Raw genomic sequence first — 22,437 nt, 5'->3', positions numbered from 1 at the left:
GCTGACATCCGACCCGCTCCGATCCTAAAAGTGTAATGGAGGAAAACCCTACTTTTCCATCCGTTCTCGGATCGGATGACGACGGACACTACGGTCCGTCATCATCCGATCCCCCATAGGGGAGAGCGGCGCTCTGACAGGTCCGTCCGTCGGCGGAGCAATCCCCGCTGAGCAAGCGGATATTCACTGGGCAGTTCATCACTGATCCGCCCCGTGTAAAAGAGCCCTTAACCTTTTTCTGAAACGACTTAATTACTTAGAACCCCCAAACATAATATATAGAGTAGTATAATATATTTAGTAGAGGGACCCTAGAGAATAAAATCGTGGTTGTTGCAATATTTTATGTCACACTGTATTTGCGCAGCAGTCTTTCAAATTTCAAATTTCAATTAATAAAAAAAACAAAAAATAAAAAAATAAAAAACTAACCAGTAAAGTTAGCCCAATTTTTTTGTATAATGTGAAAGATTTTATGCCGCGAGAATCGTGATCTTTTTATTCCAAGCAAAAAAAAATTGTGATTCTCATTTTGGCCAGAATCGTGCAGCTCTACATGAAGGTAAAAAAACCTGTGTAGAGCAGCCTCCCAGCTCCCTCCAATACTTACCTGAGCCCCATCTCGATCCAGCGATGTGCACGAGAGCAGTGGCTATGCATTCTGCTATATATTTTTGGTAAAAAAAAAAAAAAATTCCATTAAGCATATATTGATTGGTTTGCGCAAAAGTTAGTGTCTACAAACTATGGGATATTTTTATGGAATTTTGTATTTTATTTATATTTTTAACTAGTAATGCCAGCGATCAGCGATTTTTAGCAGGACTGCGACATTGCAGCAGACAAATCTGACATCTGACACTTTCAACACTTTTTTTGGGAACCAGTGACATTAGAGATCAGTGCTAACAAAAATGCACGGTTACGGTACTAATGACACTGGCAGGGAAGGGGTTAACACCAGGGGCAATCAAGGGGTTAAAGTGTGTTCCCTGGGAGTGTCTGTGTGGGGGATGGACTGACTTGGACAACACAGAGATCCGTGTTCCTGCTTGGCAGGAACACAAGATCTCCATGTTGTCCCCTGTCAGAACGACAACCTGCCTTGCTTACGTAGGCAGATTGCCGTTCTACCTCTGTGTGGAAAGATCGCGGGTGGCCGGCAGACATTGCGTCCGCCGGACCCGCTGACCGGCCTCCCCATTGGCCAATTGGCACGCACACACACACGGGCTAGTGCACGAAATGACGTAGAGGTATATTGCGTGGCGGGTGGTCGGCAAGTGGTTTTAAACCTCAGAAATGAAATATAAACAAAGCTCATCGCTCTATAGTGTGTACTTGTCTCAATTAAGAGCACCAAGTGTCATTTCGGTCTGCTACTTTGTTCCTCTTCTTTCCAGACACCAAAGAAAATAGGGCGACAGGGGAGGGATCTCCAGCTGATTGACAGCCTCTGCTCTGTTCCTATGGGCGGTGTGAAGGGGGGGCCCCCTTCCCTCCAATCAGCTCTCAGAGCTCTGCAGTCTGTAATTTCGGCTCTCCATCCCAATTTTTCTAAAAGCTCAGACAAGCTGTATAAATTGTACACTTTGAACAGATGTAGAGAAGAGAAGACTGCAGATAAATAGGGACAACTTATGTAAGGGGATTTGTTTCATCTCTGTGCATCAGCTGAGGACAACCACTTTAATGCAGGCAGGTTTGTTCTGGAATCTGACCATTAAGCAGAAAGTAAAAATAAAACAAAAAAGGTATATATATGAGCTAACTCACGTGTTGTTGACGATTTGCAGTCTGTCCCCCTTTTTGAATGATAAGTCTGTTTCTGTGCGAGACTCATAATCATAAAGAGCGACAAAGGTGGTGACTCCCCCTAAAGAGAGAGAGAAAGTAAAAATCATGTAAATTTGAGGACATGTGCTTCTTATAAGATTAGGCCAAGATGCTTAGATTCCAACTCCAGCTAAAACATGTTTTGGTTACACTGCGGAAAGGTTAACATCTGTTAAGGTTTTATACCATCTGTAAAGTTTTTCTGCACTTCCGGTCATATTGAACATACAGGAAGTGGAGAGATTTCCCCAATTGGGACACAGACAGCAATTAAAAAAAAATAAAAATAAATAAAAAATAAAAACCACACAACACCTTACAGAGGGTTTCACCTTTTCTGATTCAAAAAAAATTAGTGGTCTGCGCCCCCCCATTGAAGAAATTCTGCTCACTTCTGGTCTCAGTGGCCACCCAAGCTAGTGGTGACTGAGTTCTGTGCAAACGCATCTAACAACAACAAACTATGAATAAGTTATTCCATACACATGGTTTCAAATACTGTAGCTGCTGCCTTATTAATAAAAGGACCCTTAACAGTCCAGGGATTCAACACCATCTTTACCTGATCTGGTTCTTCAGTCTCCGGCTCCGCCATGTTTACTAAGGGAAGCTGGCTGGGACTCCCTTTTGGCTTCACACCGCACATGCAGGGGCCGCACTGTGTTTTGTGAATAGCTAGGATCTGCCACATGTCCCAGAAATCTGTGGTGAAAAGGGGAGAGCAACTTCTGCTCGGACCGCCTAGTGGGAGCAGGTACCTGTCAAAACCAGGTGCCCACTCCCTGCATCCCCACACCCCAATTTTTTTTTTATCCAATTTAGTGAAGTTCCGCTTCTTTAACTTTTTCCCAAGCTTTGATCCAGCCTCAAGTTAACGTTTCAATCAATTCATCCTGATCATTTCACCAATCACTGCACAAGCCCTGAAGAAGGAGAAGTCCTGTCCCCAAAAACGCACTGGCCATATTGGTTGTCCATAACAAACTTAAAGTGGCAAATCAAAGCAGAATTCGAAGTTATTAGTTACATTGTGTACTACATGCAATGAATTACACAGAGCCCGGTTTTCCATGTTATAAGTGGAAACCCAGAAGTGCTGTAATCCAGAGAATGGGTTGGTGCTCAATGCTCTATATAGGTAGGTTCTGAATGATCCACAAACCACACTGAAGGATCTGACATTTGGTGGTGTACGATCTGAGGACCAATCGATTGCAGCTTTATAACAGACAATACCCCCTCAACATTAGGTACCACCCTCATCACCAAGCTATCAAATGGCAGAGCTTCTACTGTCCACTGATGTTCTGTTGGTTGACCTTTGACTAAGTGGGCAGAGCTGGCCTTTTGGCAGACGTCAAAAACCCATTTACAGCCTGGGCATAGATTCCAAGGTTCCACAGCAATTGATTGAAAAACTAAAGAGGACCATACACTTTGCAAACTGACTGCACAATTTTTGACTAATGACGTATTAATGTAGTAACGTCCAGCATGACTGGACATTAAATAAATGGATTGCTCAGGCAGGCCATCACATCACAATGTGGTTAATCAGATTGTACAGAGTTCTCACAATTAGGTTGTAATGTGTTGGGCCAGCTTAACAGAGGTACTTGCAGTGCCCACAAGGTGTCACTTTAGAAACATTTTACACCAGGACAGGCATACTTTAGGCCCCTGGTGCTGAACCCGCATTCAGCCTTTTGGCGTTGCTATATTGTCCTAGGACCCCAGTAGTCAGCAGTGGCATTTTTTAAGGAGACGCAATAGCAGTGATCTCTTGCAGTTTATTGTTATGTTCCCAGTCTCTGATTGTCTTCTAGACCAGCGGTCATCAACCCTGTCCTCGGGCTCAGAGCCCACTAACAGGCCAGGTTTTATGTAATACCTTGGGGAGATGCAGACTAGAATACTGCAATCACTGAGCAGCAAATGATATCACCTGTGATGTATTTCAGTTATCTTGCAAACCTGGCCTGTTAGTGGGCCCTGAGGATAGGGTTGATGACCACTGCTCTAGAGCCTCTTTTCACACATGGGGCAGCTGCTTCTGCCCTCCAAAAAAGCAAACAATAGTCCACTTTCAGGAGGGCAGATGAGATGTGGCTGCCAGGCATTGAGAAGGAGATACTGCCGCTTCCTAAATACATTTTTTTTTTTAGCTGGGCTATTTTTCCCCCAGCACAGTGGGGATTTTGTATTGAAACACCACGCCGCAACCGTGAGCCAAAACGTTTGGTGTGCAATTGCGGCGCTGCCCCATTGACTTTAATGGGCAAGTATGACAGGTGGCCCCCCCTGTCAAACTTTAGTATGCCGAGGTAAATTTGATGTGACACATGGCATCACAGCATGTGTACAATCCCCTCTAACTACCATGTAGGTGGGCAGAAAGGGGCGTTCAGATCAACCACTTGTTTTTGCCGCCCGTGTGAAAGACCTTAGAGCGGGTCTCCAACCACATCTGTAGCACCTCTACAGTTTATGATTTTGCCTCTATTCATTCTGCAGTCTTGGACTGTCTTCTATAAAGTTATATATACTGAACATTATGTGCAGTCCTTTGGGGATGTTAGGGGGCCGCAGGTGAGGCCCTAAACCTTGCCACTTGACAGTCCCAGGTTTAAATAGGAACGCCAGTTGTTTGTACAAAAAAAAAAAAAAAAAGTTAGCAGCTACAAATTCTGTAGCTGCTGACTATTATTAAACCGGTACTCACCAGCTTAGATGTACAACACTGTCTTTACAGGTCTTCGGATCCTCGCCGCTGCCATCTTACCTATGGGAGCCAGCTGCTTCACAGCCGACTCCCCGCTGCGCATGTGCTGGATCACGCCGCGCCATCATATTGGTCCTACAGCTCCCTGGGACGTGTCCCAGCAGGTTTGCATGCGGGGGGCTGGGTGGGCCAAACATTCATAATTCTCACCTAGGTAAGAACTGCGGAAGTGGGGGCGAGTACCTGTCAGGAAAAAGGTAACGGCTCCCAAAAAATAAATACAAAAAATTTAAGAGAAGAATTCCAGATATGGTGGAGGAGGGGTGCAGAGCAGGATTAGTGGTTACTTTCACATTTACAACATAATGAATAATAAACTCCCACCGTTCCAAAAAAGAAAAGCCAGGAAAGGGGGGGGTTTACATGTGCCAGAAAAAAAAAAAAAAAAAAGAAGTACACTTTTATTAATACGTTAAATTAACCACATTATAAAAAACAAATTTTTATCAGCTACTATTCAATCAAGGGGATACATACTGTATATACGTATCTGGATTTCTGAAAAAAAGATAGGATTGACGCATTTCGCTTAAAAGGAGTTTCTTCAGGCTCCACTTTCTTGTCTTCAATGCAAAGAGTCTCTCTCTCGCTCTCTCTCTTTTGGTTTTTATAAAGACTCTCTCATAGTGGCTGATAAAAATGTGTTTTTTTTAGAATGCAATCATTTTAATCTATTATTAAAAGTGTATTTTTTATTGGTACTTTTTGATTATTTTTCTGGCACATATAATTCCCAATTTCCTTTCTTTCATTTTTGGAATGGTGGGAGTTTGTTATTCATTATATTGTTTATACCTAGGGGAGGGTGACTATCTGTTTTGATACCAAAGTCCCCCCCACCCTATTGTACATTTACTTTCACTATTAAAAAAGGTTGGCTTTAAAAGCTGTAATGAGTGCTCAGCAATACCGTTCCAAAGTCCTGATAAATGACAAAAGATGTTCAAGTTTTTAATTGTAAGCATAGCATTCAAAAATCTGCTCCCACAATCAGCCACACAGAAAATTGCAGGAGATGCATGTGGGAACCAATCCTAATGACACGCCGCACGCACTGGAGCTCTTATGAGAAGAAAGAAGAAAAGTGTTTATAAAGGTTTTTTTATATGTACAGTGAGGGAAAAAAATTATTTGATCCCCTGCTGATTTTCTACGTGTGCCCACTGACAAAGAAATGATCAGCATATAAATTTTAATGGTAGGTTTATTTTAACAGTGAGAGACAGCATAACAAAAAAAATTAAAAATAAAGCCGCAAAAGTGAAAGCGGAAAGAGAACTCAAAACACTAGAACACAAGCTCCAAACTAACCCCACAGTACCCTTGCTTAAAAAAATAACTAACCTACGTATGACCCTTCGGGACCTGGCCCTAGGTCAGGTAGAGAAAGCCTTGACCAGGCTGAAACAAATGTTTTACGACAAAGGCAATAAGGCCCATACTCTTCTGGCCAATAAACTCCGTGAACGCACCCACATGCTATCCCCAAATCAGATTAAAAACAAATCAGGTCAGCTACTATCTCATCCAGTGGACATTGCCCACACCTTTGCAGATTTCTACAAAAATCTGTACAACAGCCCTGACATACCCAGTAATCCTCCCTCCCCAGACCTATCCCAAAAGATGCGACAATATTTAGAACAGAGCGGTATCCCAAAACTCCAACTATCCGACCTGCAATCGCTTAACGCACAGATCTCGGAAGAAGAATTAGAATTGACTATCAAAACCCTACCATCCCATAAAGCCCCTGGCCCGGACGGTTTTCCCTATGAATATTATAAGACATTCCTTCATCAATTGCTCCCCCATATGTGTAGGCTGTTTAATACCTTCCTCCGTGACACCCCCATCCCCCTAGATATGCAGCGATCATATATCACCCTAATCCCCAAACCAGACAAAGATCCATCCCTATGCGCCAATTATAGACCCATTGCCCTCCTGAACTCCGACCTAAAAATTTTCACTAAGCTTTTATCCAACCACCTAAACACGATCCTTCCATCGATGGTCCACAAAGATCAGGTGGGGTTTGTCCCAATGCGGCAAGCAGGTGACAACACCAGAAGGGTGATTGATCTGGTGGACGTGGCGGGCAGGGGGGGACTCACCTCCATGCTACTGAGCCTTGACGCCGAGAAGGCCTTTGACCGTTTGGGGTGGCCCTTCCTGTTCGCCACGCTGACCCACATGGGCTTTCGTGGACCTTTTATGCGAGCAATCAAGCACCTTTACTCCAACCCCTCCTCACAGGTCAGAACCCCCTTCGCACTCTCCACACCTTTTTCGGTGGCAAATGGCACCAGGCAGGGGTGCCCACTGTCGCCCCTGCTATTTGCACTATGTGTGGAACCCCTGGCCGCCACGATCCGGAATAACCAGGACATAAGGGGGATAATGGTTAGAGATAGGGAATTTAAGATCTCCCTATTTGCTGATGATATCATCCTTACACTGACCCAACCCCATACCACCCTCCCGGTCCTACATAGGGAACTAGACAACTTTAGAGCTCTCTCAGGTTATAAAATCAATGCATCAAAATCGGAAGCCCTGCCTATACATATTCCTGCTACCGAACTCACACTACTAAAAGCCAACTTCCACTATAGCTGGAAAAACCACAGCTCTGAAATATTTAGGGACCTTCATTACTCCAAAATACGATACCTTATACCAAGAAAACTTCCCACCCCTCTTTCGCTCCATTAGAGCATCACTGGCACAGTGGAAAAAACACCATATCTCCCTTTTGGGCCGTATAGCCTCTATTAAGATGACCATCCTCCCGAAGCTCCTATATCTCTTCCAAACACTCCCTATCCCTATACCACTCAAACACTTGAAAAAGCTCCAGGCGGACTTACTCCAATTTGTTTGGAACTATAAAAGGCATAGGATACCGAGGACGGTAATGCTGGCGTCGCGTAGCGAGGGAGGCCTGGCATTCCCTGATATTATTAAATATTACCAGGCTGCGCAACTAAAAGCGATAGCCTCATGGTTTACACATAAATCATATAACAAATGGACTGAAATTGAAAAGCTTTGGCTAGCCCCAATACACCCGAACAACCTGCTATGGAGTGCGAGTGCGGAGGTGCCCCCCGATCGGATGCTAGGCCCCATGTCTCTGCTACGGCGGACTTGGCGCACGCTGGCCCGACCCCATAAACTATCTTCAGAGAAATCACCAATGACCTCTTTTATCTGCAATCCCAAAGTGCCAGATAGTCTAACACATCAGATGTCCCACCCCTGGTCCTCTAGGAACCTATTCCATTTTGGGAGTATAGTGGAACCCAGATCCCGTAAATTATTACCTTTTTCTGAATTACAAGCAAAACATGGCTTGCCGAAACAGGCATTCTATGGATACTTACAAATCCGACACTACGCACTAACTATAACCTCGAACCTGCAGTTCTCTCCCCCAACCTCCTTTGAAACTATAATATTGGAGGGGAATGCCCAGAAGGGTATCATATCGGGAATTTACAAGATTTTAAATACCTTCTCCCTAGAAGAGCAAGGAAAGCACTCCTACATGCTTAAATGGGAGAAAATGCTTGATGAGGAACTCCCTATAGCACAATGGCAGGCGATCTGGAACCAGACAGCAAAGAGTTCATTATGCACTCTCTATAAGGAAAATGCATACAAAATTTTATTCTTCTGGTATATGACCCCAGATGTGCTCCATGCAATTTTCCCCACTAGTTCAGATCGTTGCTGGCGCTGTCAGGGAGGAAAGGGCACCCTCATACATATCTATTGGGAGTGCCCGCTGATTACCCCCTTTTGGGACAAGGTCCAACTCCTACTGTCCCATCTCTTGGAAATGCAGGTCCGAGCTTCTCCAAAGTTCTTCTTACTGGGTCTATCACCACTCAAACTACGCACGCCATATAAGAAATTAGTAAGACACATACTCACAGCAGCCAGATGCCTAGTAGCTCTAAACTGGAAACGCCGTTCCCCACCCTCTCCTGAAGATCTTTACTCGAGAATTAAAGATATTGAACTGATGGAGAAAATGACGGCTAGGATGCAGGACAGACTGGAGGCTCACAACGGGGTCTGGGAACTGTGGCATCTCCGGGAGGACCCACCATGACCAGGTATCAACCTTACTCAGATGGCCTACTGTATATCTCCCTCTCTCTTCCCCCTTGTTTTTTTTTCTCTCTCTCTTTTTCTATTCCTCCTTCTATATCACAGATTTTAAAATATCTGAGTTCTCATAGATATTATTCTACTATAATGTAACTGGATTAACATCCTCTATCTACAAAAGGAATTGCTATAAGTTAAACGATGAGATATCTTTGAGACGTAACACGAATTTAACACCCTTGCTTCACATATATATATGTTTAATAGTGGATAAGATATGTTGGATAATATTTACAACTTTCCATGCTTCTTTACTGCAACTGAGAATGATAATAATAATAAAAACTGTTATTTGAAAAAAAAAAAAATTAAAAAAAAAAAAAAAAAAAAAAAACCAACAAGAAAAATCAAGAATAACCCATTTAAAAAAAAATGTATAAATTGCTTTGCATTTTAACGACCGAAATACAGTTCCTTGCAAAAGTATTTACCACCACCTTGGCATTTTTCGTGTTTTGTTGCCTCACAACCTGGAATTAACATGGCTTGTTTGAGGGTTTGCATCATTTAATTTACAGAACATGCCCACAACTTTAAAGATTTATTTTTTTTTATTATTGTGAAGCAAACAAATAGGACAAAATAACAGAAAAAAAGTCAATGTGCAAAACTATTCACCCCACTAAAGTCAAAACTTTGTGGAGCCACCTTTTGAGGCTATCACAGCTCCAAGTCGCTTTGGATAAGTCTCTATGATCTTACCACATCTTACCACTGGGATTTTTGCTCATTCCTCCTTGCAAAACTGCTCCAGCTCCTTCAAGTTGGATGGTTTGCGCCTGTGAACAGCAATCTTTAAGTCTAACCACAGATTTTCTATTGGATTGAGGTCTGGGCTTTGACTAGGCCATTCCAACATATTTACATATTTATCCTTAAACCACTCAAGTGTGTTTGGGGTCATTGTCCGGCTGGAAGGGGAAACTCCGTCCTAGCCTCAAATCACACACACAGAGTGGTACAGGTTTTGCTCAAGAATATCCCTGTATTTAGCACCATCCATCTTTCCCTCAACTCTGACCAGTTTCCCAGTCCCGACTGCTGAAAAACATCCCCACAGCATGATGCTGCCACCACCATGTTTCACTGTGGGGATGGTGTTCTTTGGGTGATGTGATGTGTTGGGTTTGCACCAGACAAAGCGTTTTCTTTGATGGCCAAAATGTTCAATTTTAGTCTCATCAGACCAGAGCACCTTCCTCCATACATTTTGGGAGTCTCCCACATGCCTTTTCGCAAATTCAAAACGTGCCATTTTGCTTTTTGCTGAAAGTAATGGCTTTCTTCTGGCCACCCTGCCATAAAGCCCAACTCTATGGAGCGTACGGCTTATTTTTGTCCTATGTACAGATACTCTAGTATACCAGACCCCCCCCCCCGTCCGTTTTACTTACCTGAACCCTCGAACTTGACCCAGTGGGGACGCGCGGTCTCTCTGCCCAGGGGGGTTCTCGGCTCTTGATTGGATAGATTGATTACAGCGCAGCCATTGGCTCCCACTGCTGTCAATCAAATCCAATGACGCGAGCACCGGGGGGCGGGGCCGAGTCCTGCATTCGGCCTCTATGGACACCGAATGCTGGACTCGGGAGCGTGCCCGCAAGGTAACCCCCCCCCCGACCCCCGGGAAGCGCTTCTCCGAGGGGGTTACCAGATGTGGGGAGGAGCCGCTGGGGGACCCCAGAAGACGATGTTCGGGGCCACTCTGTGCAAAACGAGCTGCACAGTGGAGGCAAGTATGATATGTTATTTATTTTTTTTATTTACTTTCACAATCACTTTAAGGTTTTGAGGCTGACATTTGGTAACTCGAACCTTCAGCTCCCTCCACATATTTTCTATGGGATTAAAGTCTTGAGACTGGCTAGGCCACTCCAGGACCTTAATGCGCTTCTTCTTGAGCCACTCCTTTGTTGCCTTGGCCGTGTGTATTGGGTTATCGTCCCTTTGATGCAGTGAAGTTGTCCTGTCCCATTAGCAGAAAAACACCCCCGGAGCATAATGGTTCCACCTCCATGTTTTTCGGTGGGGATGGTGCTCTTGGGGTCATAGGCAACATTCCTCCTTCTCCAGTTGAGTTAAGTTGATGCCAAAGCGCTTGATTTTGGCCTCATCTGACCATAACACTTTCACCCAGTTCTCCTCTGAATCATTCAGATGTTCATTAGCAAACTTCAGAGGGGCCTGTACATGTGCTTTCTTGAGCAGGGGGACTTTGCGGGCACTGCAGGATTTCAGTCCTTTATGGCGTAATGTGTTACCAATTGTTTTCTTGGTGACTATGGTCCCAGCTGCCTTGAGATCATTAACAAGATTCTCCTGTGTAGTTCTGGGCTGAATCCTCACCGTTCTCATGATCATTGAAACTCCACGAGGTGAGATCTTGCATGGAGCCCCAGACTGAGGGAGATTGACAGGTATTTTGCGTTTCTTCCATTTGCGAATAATCGCACCAACTGTTGTCGCCCTCTCACCAAGCTGCTTGGCGATGGTCTTGTAGCCCTGTGTAGGTCTACAATCTTGTCCCCGACATCCTTGGACAGCTCTTTGGTCTTAGCCATGGTGGAGAGATTGGAATCTAATTGCTTCTGTGGACAGGTGTCTTTCATACAGGTAAAAAGCTAAGATTAGGAGCACTCCCTTTAAGGGAATGCTCCTAATCTCAGCTTGTTACCTGTATAGAAGACACCTGGGAGACAGAAATCTTGCTGATTGATAGGGGATCAAATACTTATTTCACTCGTTAAAATGCAAATCAATTTATAACGTTTTTGAAATGCATTTTTCTGGATATTTTTTGTTGTTATTCTGTCTCTCATTGTTAGTATTAAACCTACCATTAAAATAACAGACTGATCATTTCTTTGTCAGTGGGAAAATGTACAAAATCAGCAGGGGAGCAAATACTTTTTTTTTTTTCCTCGCTGTATACACAAATGTTTTGCCTTTCATTTCTACTGAATGGGTTGTGCAAAAAAGTCCTTTCACCTTTCCAAAAAAAAAAAAAATATATTAAATATATATATATATATAAATCGATATAGAGTAGTGGAAACTGCACAGATGTAACCATGACCCATAGGAATGAATGTTAAAGGGACTGTAGTGCGTTTCTGCAGATCTAAAAAACGCATAGGTGTGAACCTATCCTAAAAGCAAACGAAGCAGTTAAGGACAAGCTGGTAAAAGTTCTGAATTGCGCCCAACTTGGTTTATCAAAACCAGTTTTGTGCCACAAAAACGCTCATGCCCATGTACTAACCTGCCAGTGGTCCAGTCCTCTGCGGAGAGGTGATGGAATCGGAAAAATTGACCCCTCCGAACAGCGTGTGATCGCAGTTGCCCCCAAACGGCTGATTGGCGGGTCGATGGGATTCCAGGCTCTTGCTGGGGGTCTGAGAAGCAGACAGCGAAGGGAAAGGTGTGTGGGACCCCTCAGCGATATCCAGACTGCGGCTCCGCTGGCCGGCTTCCCTTGGCTTACTCTTCGTACCGCCCATCTGTACGTAGGACAAAAAAAGGGTGTGCGTCAGTATCGCAGACAGGTCAGCACAACATTATAGGTGCAGGAATGTGTTAATAGACTCGACAAGCCTGGAGTTCTGCAGGTTAATTCACTTAATAGAACTTATCGGTGATGGATTCTAATGGAGGTGGGGGGGGGGGGGGGGTCTCGCGGACCCCCAAATGAGGTCACGACCTGCCAGCTGAATTAAGCGAAATGTAACAAATTCCCTCCCAGCCCTGGAAAGGAGAAATGTGGAGGTGGGGGAGACTTAATTGAATGTCTTGGAATGTGCTGTGACGGCAAAACATGGGAGGGGAGAGGAATAAAAGGGGGGGGGGGGGGGGGGGTTGGCATGGGAAGGAGAAGAGCCAGAGGAGGAATGAAGGAACAACAGGTGGTAAAACAGACGTGATCGGGGAGCAGAATGGAAGGGAACAGAGAAGTATTCAGTGGCCGGGAGCAGCAATAAAACGCTGGACATGATGTCTGCAAGAGGAGGTCAATGCTAATAGAGCTGGGGGATGAGAAACTGAGATTGCATGCATGCCCGGCCAACTTTAACTATAGCTAACTTGCTGCGATTACCCAGCATGCATCAGTGTCAGCAATGGAAACAAAGGCATCGATTTCCTAACACATAAAGACCCCGTCGCCAGAACATCTTCCCATAAGATTATACACTATATTACCAAATGTATTGGGACGCCTGCCTTTACATGAACTTTAATGGCATCCCAATCTAAAACCTCATACACACCATTAGATTTTTCTGCAGATTTTTGTATTCAGATTTGCCAAAACCATATAGTGCAAGGGCCTGCCTGCAGACAAATGGAAACTCTTAGGCTCGGTTTTCACTTGTGCAACTTTTTATGCGATTCGGGACTGAAAAGTCGCATGACAAGTAATACCATGTTTTCCAATGAGTCCCGTTCATATCTGTGCGACTTCAAGACGCGACTTCAAAAGTAGTCCCTGCACTACTTTGGTCCCACTTTGATGCGACTTGAGGTCCATAGACCTCAAGAATACACAGGCATTGCTTCAAGTTGCGGCAAAAATCGCGCAACTTTGGAGACGCAATAGTGGAAACGTAGTCTTAAGGTTTGACCTCATATGGTTTTGGTAAATCTGAAGACAAAAATTTGCAGAAAATCTAATAGTGTGTATGGGGGTCTTGGTCCGTAGGGTTCAAAATTGAGTTGGCCCACCCTTTGCAGCTTCAACTCTTGTGGGAAAGCTGTCCACAAAGTTTAGGAGTGTGTCTATGGGGAATGTTTGACCATTCTTCCAGAAGTGGCTTTGTGAGGTCAGGCACTGATGTGGACAAGAAGGTCTGGATCGCAGTCTTCACTCCAATTCATCCCAAAAGGTGTTCTATCAGGTTGAGGTCAGGATTCTGTGCAGGCCAGTTAAGTTCCTCCACCCCAAACTTGCTCATCCATGTCTTTATGGACCTTGCTTTGTGCACTGGGGCACAGTCATGTTGAAACAGGAAGGGGCCATTCCCAAACTGTTCTCACAAAGTTGGGAGCATGAAATTGTCCAAAATGTCTTAGTATGCTGACGCCTTAAGAGTTCCCTTCACTGGCACTAAGGAGCCAAGCCCAACCCCTGAAAAACCACCCCACACCATAATCCCCCCTCCACTAAGTGACCAGTGCACAAAGCAAGGTCCATAAAGACATGGATGAGTGAGTTTGGGGTGAAGGAACTTGACTGGCCTGCACAGAGTCCTGATCTCAACCCCATAGAACACCTTTGGGATGAATTAGAGCGGAGACTGCGAGCCAGGCCTTCTCATCCACATCAGTGCCTGACCTCACAAATGCTCTTCTGGAAAAATGGTCAAACATTCCCATAGACACCTTAAACTGTAAGTAAACCCCCCTATGGTTTTCAGCCAAGGAAGCTGCCATCTTTGCCTCTGTTTAAACTACAACTGCCATGATGCTGCACATGTGATCAGTTATGACACCAATCATTGGATGGTTTGACAGTTTGGTTGAGAGCACAACCAATGATAGTTACATTTCCGGCACGTGCCGTAAATTAAACGGTTTTCTGGATGGGTTTACGTCCGCTTTAACCTTGTGGACAGCCTTCCCAGAAGAGTTGAAGCTGTTATAGCTGCAAAGGGTGGGCCAGCTCAATGTTGAACCCTACGGACTAAAGCTGGATACACAGTGAACACCCATGCGGTCCGATTCTAGTGCACGGAAAAAATTAAAATAATTAAATATAAATAGGGTCCTGCACTTTTTTTTGTGCGGATGCGGGGCAATTAGAGCCATACAAATGAATGACTCAAATCGCACTGCACAGACATCGCATGTGATTTGAATAGGAATGCAGGGCGATTTGTATCCAAATCACGCGTATACTGTATGTAAAGTATAACTAAATGCAAAACTTTGTTTTCCTTTTGGAGATGAAGTAGGACACCTGTGAGGTTTTTATTTTCTGTATGTGCCCCCCCCCCCCCCCCCCATGTGGCTTGATCATCATTAAAGGTAAAAGAAAAAAAATCACAAATTCTGTGTTGCCACCAGAAAAGTAATAGAGGGGAAATCTTCCAATGGGAACACTAGTTCAGGTGACCTGGGGGTCCCCAAGGGATTCCCTTAATTTGCAGGGATTTCCTCTCACTTCCTGTTTTCACTATGGAACAGGAAGTGAAGGCAAATCTCCCTAATGAGACACAGATGGCAAAAATAAACCTGACAGGGGTTATAACCCTTCATTACTCTATTCAAAATGGAGAAAAAAAAAATTCTGCCTATAGTTCTACTTTAAAATCAATTTTCACAAACAATGGCCATAGCTGGATCGAAATGTAGCCAGTCCTTGCTGAACCAGCCAAATGTTGATCCATCTATGGCCAGATTAAGCATTTAAAAAACCACTTAAGCCCCGGACCATTCTGCTGGCCAAAGACCAGAGCACTTTTTGCGATTCGGCACTGCGTCGCTTTAACTGACAATTGCGCAGTCATGCAACGTGGCTCCCAAAACAAAATTGTCGTCCTTTTTTTCCCACAAAATAGAGCTTTGTTTTGGTGGTATTTGATCACCCCTGCACTTTTTATTTTTTGCACTATAAAACAAAAAAACTATTTTGAAAAAAACATATTTTTTTTTACATTTTGCTATAATAAAATCTATCTATCTATCTATCTATCTATCTACTGCAGTTTCACTTTCACTTGCGATTGGACAGGAAGTAGCACACTGATGAGCTTCCTCTCTGTCACTCTGCCCACTCCCCTCATCAGTGTGGATCCCTGCACTGCAGGACACCTGAGCTCTGCTGTTTGGAGCTGCGAGATGCTGATAACTCAAATTCAGGTAGTTAGAAGTGGTGGTAAAGCTGTACATATACCCAGTGAAGGGACTGGTCTCAGGTAATACACAGATCAAACAAATCCTCCTACGTATATTGATCAATAAAAATTATACGGCGGCAGCACTCAGAAAAGTATTAAGCTGTTGACACTGCAATAGAACTGATTGTATAAGTAAATGTGATATAAAGGGCAGCGCTGAGATCTGTACACCAATCAAAGTGCAAAAATGGTAAAAATATAAAAATAACTGACACCAATAATGAGTGTAAATCATACAAACATGATACTGATAAAAAGTGATCAATAAATCAGAACGTCCATAAAAATACACAGGATGAATCATAGAAACATTCCAAGAAAGGAAAAAGGTGACTGAAGTGAAAAAAAAAACAGTTCAATATGGATTCAAACTTCTACTTCTGGGGAGAAGTTCGATGTGCTTGTGAAGAGGACCACCAAGAGTGGAAATTGACATCGAATGTGCAGCCACCAAACACAAACGATCGGATGCTCTTACCAGATCCAATGGGCTACTAGCGAGCAGCCAAATGTTCAGAGAACCAAAAGATGATAGGACTCCACGGGGACCAGGCACACACACACAGGGGACCCGGCACACACACACACACACACACACAGGGACCCGGCACACACACGGGGGACCCAGAGCGCACACACACACACACACACACTCACTGGGGACTCAGCACACACACACGCACCCGACACACACACACGGGGGACCCAGAGCGCACACACACACACGGGGGACCCAGAGCGCACACACACACACACGGGGGACCCAGAGCGCACACACACACGCACCCGACACACACACACACACACACGGGGGACCCAGAGCGCACACACACACACACACGGGGGACCCAGAGCGCACACACACACACACACACGGGGGACCCAGAGCACACACACACACACACACACACACACACACACACACACGGGGGACCCAGAGCACACACACACACACACACGGGGGACCCAGAGCACACACACACACACACACACACACACACACACACACACACACACGGGGGACCCAGAGCACACACACACACACGGGACCCAGAGCACACGGGGACCCAGCACACACACACACACACACACACACACACACACAGGGACCCGGCACACACACGGGGGACCCAGAGCACACACACGGGACCCAGAGCACACGGGGACCCAGCACACACACACACACACACACACACACACACACGGGACCCGGCACACACACGGGGGACCCAGAGCACACACACACACACACGGGACCCAGAGCACACGCACACACACACACACGGGGGACCCAGAGCACACACACACAGGGACCCAGAGCACACACACACACACACGGGACCCGGCACACACACACACACACGGGACCCGGCACACACACACACACGGGACCCGGCACACACACACACACACACGCGGGACCCAGAGCACACGGGGACCCAGCACACACACACGGGGGACCCAGAGCACACGGGGACCCAGCACACACACACACACAGGGACCCAGAGCACACACACACACACACACACACACGGGGGACCCAGAGCACACACACACACACACACACACACGGGGGACCCAGAGCACACACACACACACACACGGGACCCAGAGCACACGGGGACCCAGCACACACACACACACACACACACGGGACCCGGCACACACACGGGGGACCCAGAGCACACACACGGGACCCAGAGCACACGGGGACCCAGCACACGCACACACACACACACACACACACACACACGGGACCCGGCACACACACGGGGGACCCAGAGCACACACACACACACACGGGACCCAGAGCACACGCACACACACACACACACACACACACACACAGGGACCCAGAGCACACACACACACACACGGGACCCGGCACACACACACACACACGGGACCCGGCACACACACACACGGGACCCGGCACACACACACACACACACGCGGGACCCAGAGCACACGGGGACCCAGCACACACACACGGGGGACCCAGAGCACACGGGGACCCAGCACACACACACACAGGGACCCAGAGCACACACACACACACACACACACGGGGGACCCAGAGCACACACACACACACACACACACACGGGGGACCCAGAGCACACACACACACACACACGGGACCCAGAGCACACGGGGACCCAGCACACACACACACACACACACACGGGACCCGGCACACACACGGGGGACCCAGAGCACACACACGGGACCCAGAGCACACGGGGACCCAGCACACACACACACACACACACACACACACGGGACCCGGCACACACACGGGGGACCCAGAGCACACACACACACACACGGGACCCAGAGCACACGCACACACACACACACACGGGGGACCCAGAGCACACACACACAGGGACCCAGAGCACACACACACACACACGGGACCCGGCACACACACACACACACACGGGACCCGGCACACACACACACACACGGGACCCGGCACACACACACACACACGCGGGACCCAGAGCACACGGGGACCCAGCACACACACACGGGGGACCCAGAGCACACGGGGACCCAGCACACACACACACAGGGACCCAGAGCACACACACACACGGGGGACCCAGAGCACACACACACACACGGGGGACCCAGAGCACACACACACACGGGACCCGGCACACACACACGCGGGACCCAGAGCACACGGGGACCCAGCACACACAAACACACACAAGGACCCAGAGCACACACACACACACGGGACCCGGCACACACACGGGGGACCCAGAGCACACACACACACACACACACAGGACCCGGCACGCACACACACACACACACGCGGGACCCGGCACACACACACACACATGCGGGACCCAGAGCACACGGGGACCCAGCACACACACACACAAGGACCCAGAGCACACACACACGGGACCCGGCACACACACGGGGGACCCAGAGCACACACACACGCGGGACCCAGAGCACACACACACACACACACACACACACACACGGGGGACCCAGAGCACACACACACACACACACACGGGGGACCCAGAGCACACACACACACACACACACACACACGGGGGACCCAGAGCACACACACACACGGGACCCAGAGCACACACACACGGGACCCAGAGCACACGGGGACCCAGCACACACACACACACACACACACACACACACACACACGGACCCAGAGCACACACACACACGGGACCCGGCACACACACGGGGGACCCAGAGCACACACACACACGGGACCCGGCACACACACACACACACACACACACGCGGGACCCAGAGCACACGGGGACCCAGCACACACACACAAGGACCCAGAGCACACACACACACACGGGACCCGCCCCCCCCACACACACACACACACACACACACACACGCGGGACCCAGAGCACACGGGGACCCAGCACACACACACACGGGGGACCCAGAGAGCACACACACACGGGACCCGACACACACACACACACACGGGGGACCCAGAGCACACACACACACGGGGGACCCAGAGCACACACACACACGGGGGACCCAGAGCACACACACACACACGGGGGACCCAGAGCACACACACACACACGGGGGACCCAGAGCACACACACACACACACACACACGGGGGACCCAGAGCACACACACACACACACACACGGGGGACCCAGAGCACACACACACACACACGGGGGACCCAGAGCACACACACACACACGGGGGACCCAGAGCACACACACACACGGGACCCAGAGCACACGGGGACCCAGCACACACAAACACACACAAGGACCCAGAGCACACACACACACGGGACCCGGCACACACACGGGGGACCCAGAGCACACACACACGGGACCCGGCACACACACACACACACACGCACACACGCACACACGCGGGACCCGGCACACACACACACACACATGCGGGACCCAGAGCACACGGGGACCCAGCACACACACACAGAAGGACCCAGAGCACACACACACACACACACGGGACCCGGCACACACACGGGGGACCCAGAGCACACACACACACACACACGGGACCCAGAGCACACACACGGGGGACCCAGAGCACACACACGGGGGACCCAGAGCACACACACGGGGGACCCAGAGCACACACACACACACACACACGCGGGACCCAGAGCACACACACACACGCGGGACCCAGAGCACACACACACGGGGGACCCAGAGCACACACACACACACACACACATGGGGGACCCAGAGCACACACACACACGGGACCCAGAGCACACGGGGACCCAGCACACACACACACAAGGACCCAGAGCACACACACACACGGGACCCGGCACACACACGGGACCCGGCACACACACACACACACGGGACCCGGCACACACACGGGACCCGGCACACACACACACACACGCGGGACCCAGAGCACACGGGGACCCAGCACACACACACGGGGGACCCAGAGCACACGGGGACCCAGCACACACACACACACAAGGACCCAGAGCACACACACACACGGGGGACCCAGAGCACACACACACACGGGGACTCAGCACACATGGAATGCAGCCACTCCAACTCCTGTGCAGAAACCAGCTGAATTTCAATCCATGCCTGGCTGCTGCAGCTCAACAGAAGTCAATCGACTTTTGCTGAACTTGCCCATTAGAAAAAAGCCACTCAGCAACCGCAGCCAATGTATTCTGACAGCAGAGGAGTCCCCCATTCACACATTCAAGGTGGCCCGCTGGCTGAATGAAAAATCTGAACCATGTATTGCCAGCTATACTCATTGGCTTCAATATTTTCTCAATCACCAAGTGGTTAGCACTTCCATCTGGCAGCACTAGGGTTGTTGGATCGAATCCCAACCATGGCACTACCTGCCTGGAGTTTGCATGTTCTCCCTGTGGCTGCGGGGGTTTCCTCCGGGTACTCCGGTTTCCTCCCACACTCCAAAGACATGCTGGGAGGTTAATTGGCTCCTCTCTCTATTGGCCCTAGTATATGAATGTGAGTTAGAGACCTTAGATTGTAAGCTCCTTGGGACAGGGACTGATGTGAATGCATAATACACACACTATATTACCAAAAGTATTGGGACATCTGCTTTAACACACACATGAACGTTAATGGCATCCCAGTCTTAGTCTGTAGGGTTCAATATTGAGTTTTCCCACCCTTTGCAGCTATAACAGCTTCAACTCTTCTGGGAAGGCTGTCCACAAGGTTTAGGTGTGTGTCTATGGGAATGTTTGACCATTCTTCCAGAAGTGTGTTTGTGAGGTCAGGCACTGATGTGGACGAGAAGGCCTGGCTCGCAGTCTCTGCTCTAATTCATCCCAAAAGTGTTCTATCGGGTTGAGGTCAGGACTCTGTGCAGGCCAGTCAAAGTTCCCCCAGCCCAAACTCTCTCATCCATGTCTTTATGGACCTTGCTTTGTGCACTGGTCAAAATCATTTGGTGGTGGGGGATTATGATGTGGGGTTGTTTTTCAGGGGTTGGGCTTGGCCCCTTAGTTCCAGTGAAAGGAACTCTTATGGCGTCAGCATACCAAGACATTTTGGACAATTTCATGCTCCCAACTTTGTGGGAACAGTTTGGGGATGGCCCCTTCCTGTTCCAATATGACTGCACACCAGTGCACAAAGGTCCATAATGACATGGATGAGTGAGTTTGGGGTGGGAGGAACTTGACTGGCCTGCACAGAGTCCTGACCTCAACCCGATGGAACACTTTTAGGATGGATTAGGGCGGAGACTGAGCCAGGCCTTCTCATCTAACATCAGTGCCTGACCTCACAAATGCACTTCTGGAAGAATGGTCAAACATTTCCATAGACACACTCCCAAACCTTGTGGACAGCCTTCCCAGAAGAGTTGAAGCTGTTATAGCTGCAAAGGGTGGGCCAACTCAATATTGAGCTCTACAGACTAAGACGCCATTAAAGTTCATGTGTGTGTAAAGGCAGGCGTCCCAATACTTTTTGGTAACATATAGTGTATATATTTTTTTTTAAACTGTCCATTTTGGTTTTCAGCTAAGTGCATCCTGAATTTTTCAGGTACGGTTCAGAAATTTAATTTTGGTGTCCCACTAATTTCCAATGTGAGCGGGGGCTATTAGGATTGATGGCCCCTGCACGCATCTCCTATGTTTTCTGTGCAGGCGATTGTGGCTGTGGGAATGGGTGCGGACTAGCAGTGGGAACAACCCACACAAATGTGAACCAGGCCTTATACCTGGCTCACAGATCCCACTGAAGCATCTTTAAAGTGTTACTAAACCCGAAACAGTAAAATCAGTGTGTATATGCAGTAAAGGATGCTTGTTATACTCACTGTGGAACCTAAGGGGTTAATCCTCTGCAATGTGTAACAAGGTTGTTTGATCCTGTCTTCTCTGATCCTCCCCTTTTACTATCCCAAATTCCTCTACTGATAAAACAGAGCCTTGGGGGCACTCTGCACATGCTCAGTTTGGTGTGTATGGCTAAAAAGTTATTTGTTTTCTTGGGAGGGTGCATGTGATCAGAACAGGGCCAATCAGCACTGTCCAGACAGAGGGTCAAGGGTCATGCAGTCTCATAAAAACAGGAGAACAGAAACTTCTCCTACAGGATTTAACCAGACACTGATAAAAGTCACAAGACTGCTATATACTGCTGATGAGAAAAGGTATTTAGCAGTTTATATTTTCTACAATAATTGAATTTCCATGTTGTG

General features: G+C 47.7%; 1 protein-coding gene across 2 annotated transcripts in view; it reads right to left on the bottom strand.

The window, feature by feature from the left end:
• Nucleotides 1-22,437, bottom strand: part of SRC (SRC proto-oncogene, non-receptor tyrosine kinase) — a 116,255-nt gene that overhangs the window by 43,650 nt on the left and 50,168 nt on the right. For both annotated transcript variants that reach the window (XM_073606528.1, XM_073606529.1), the window contains exons 2-3: nucleotides 12,063-12,300; nucleotides 1,777-1,876 (exon numbers count right to left, since the gene is read on the bottom strand). In XM_073606528.1, coding sequence (XP_073462629.1) covers nucleotides 1,777-1,876; nucleotides 12,063-12,300 — 338 coding nt within the window. The remainder of the gene's footprint in view (nucleotides 1-1,776; nucleotides 1,877-12,062; nucleotides 12,301-22,437) is intronic.

The sequence above is a fragment of the Aquarana catesbeiana genome, linkage group LG12, assembly GCF_042186555.1.
Source record: "Aquarana catesbeiana isolate 2022-GZ linkage group LG12, ASM4218655v1, whole genome shotgun sequence".
Classification (NCBI taxonomy): domain Eukaryota; kingdom Metazoa; phylum Chordata; class Amphibia; order Anura; family Ranidae; genus Aquarana; species Aquarana catesbeiana.
The sequence above is the reverse complement of the archived record's forward strand: the minus strand, read 5'-3'. Positions and strand labels throughout refer to the sequence as shown.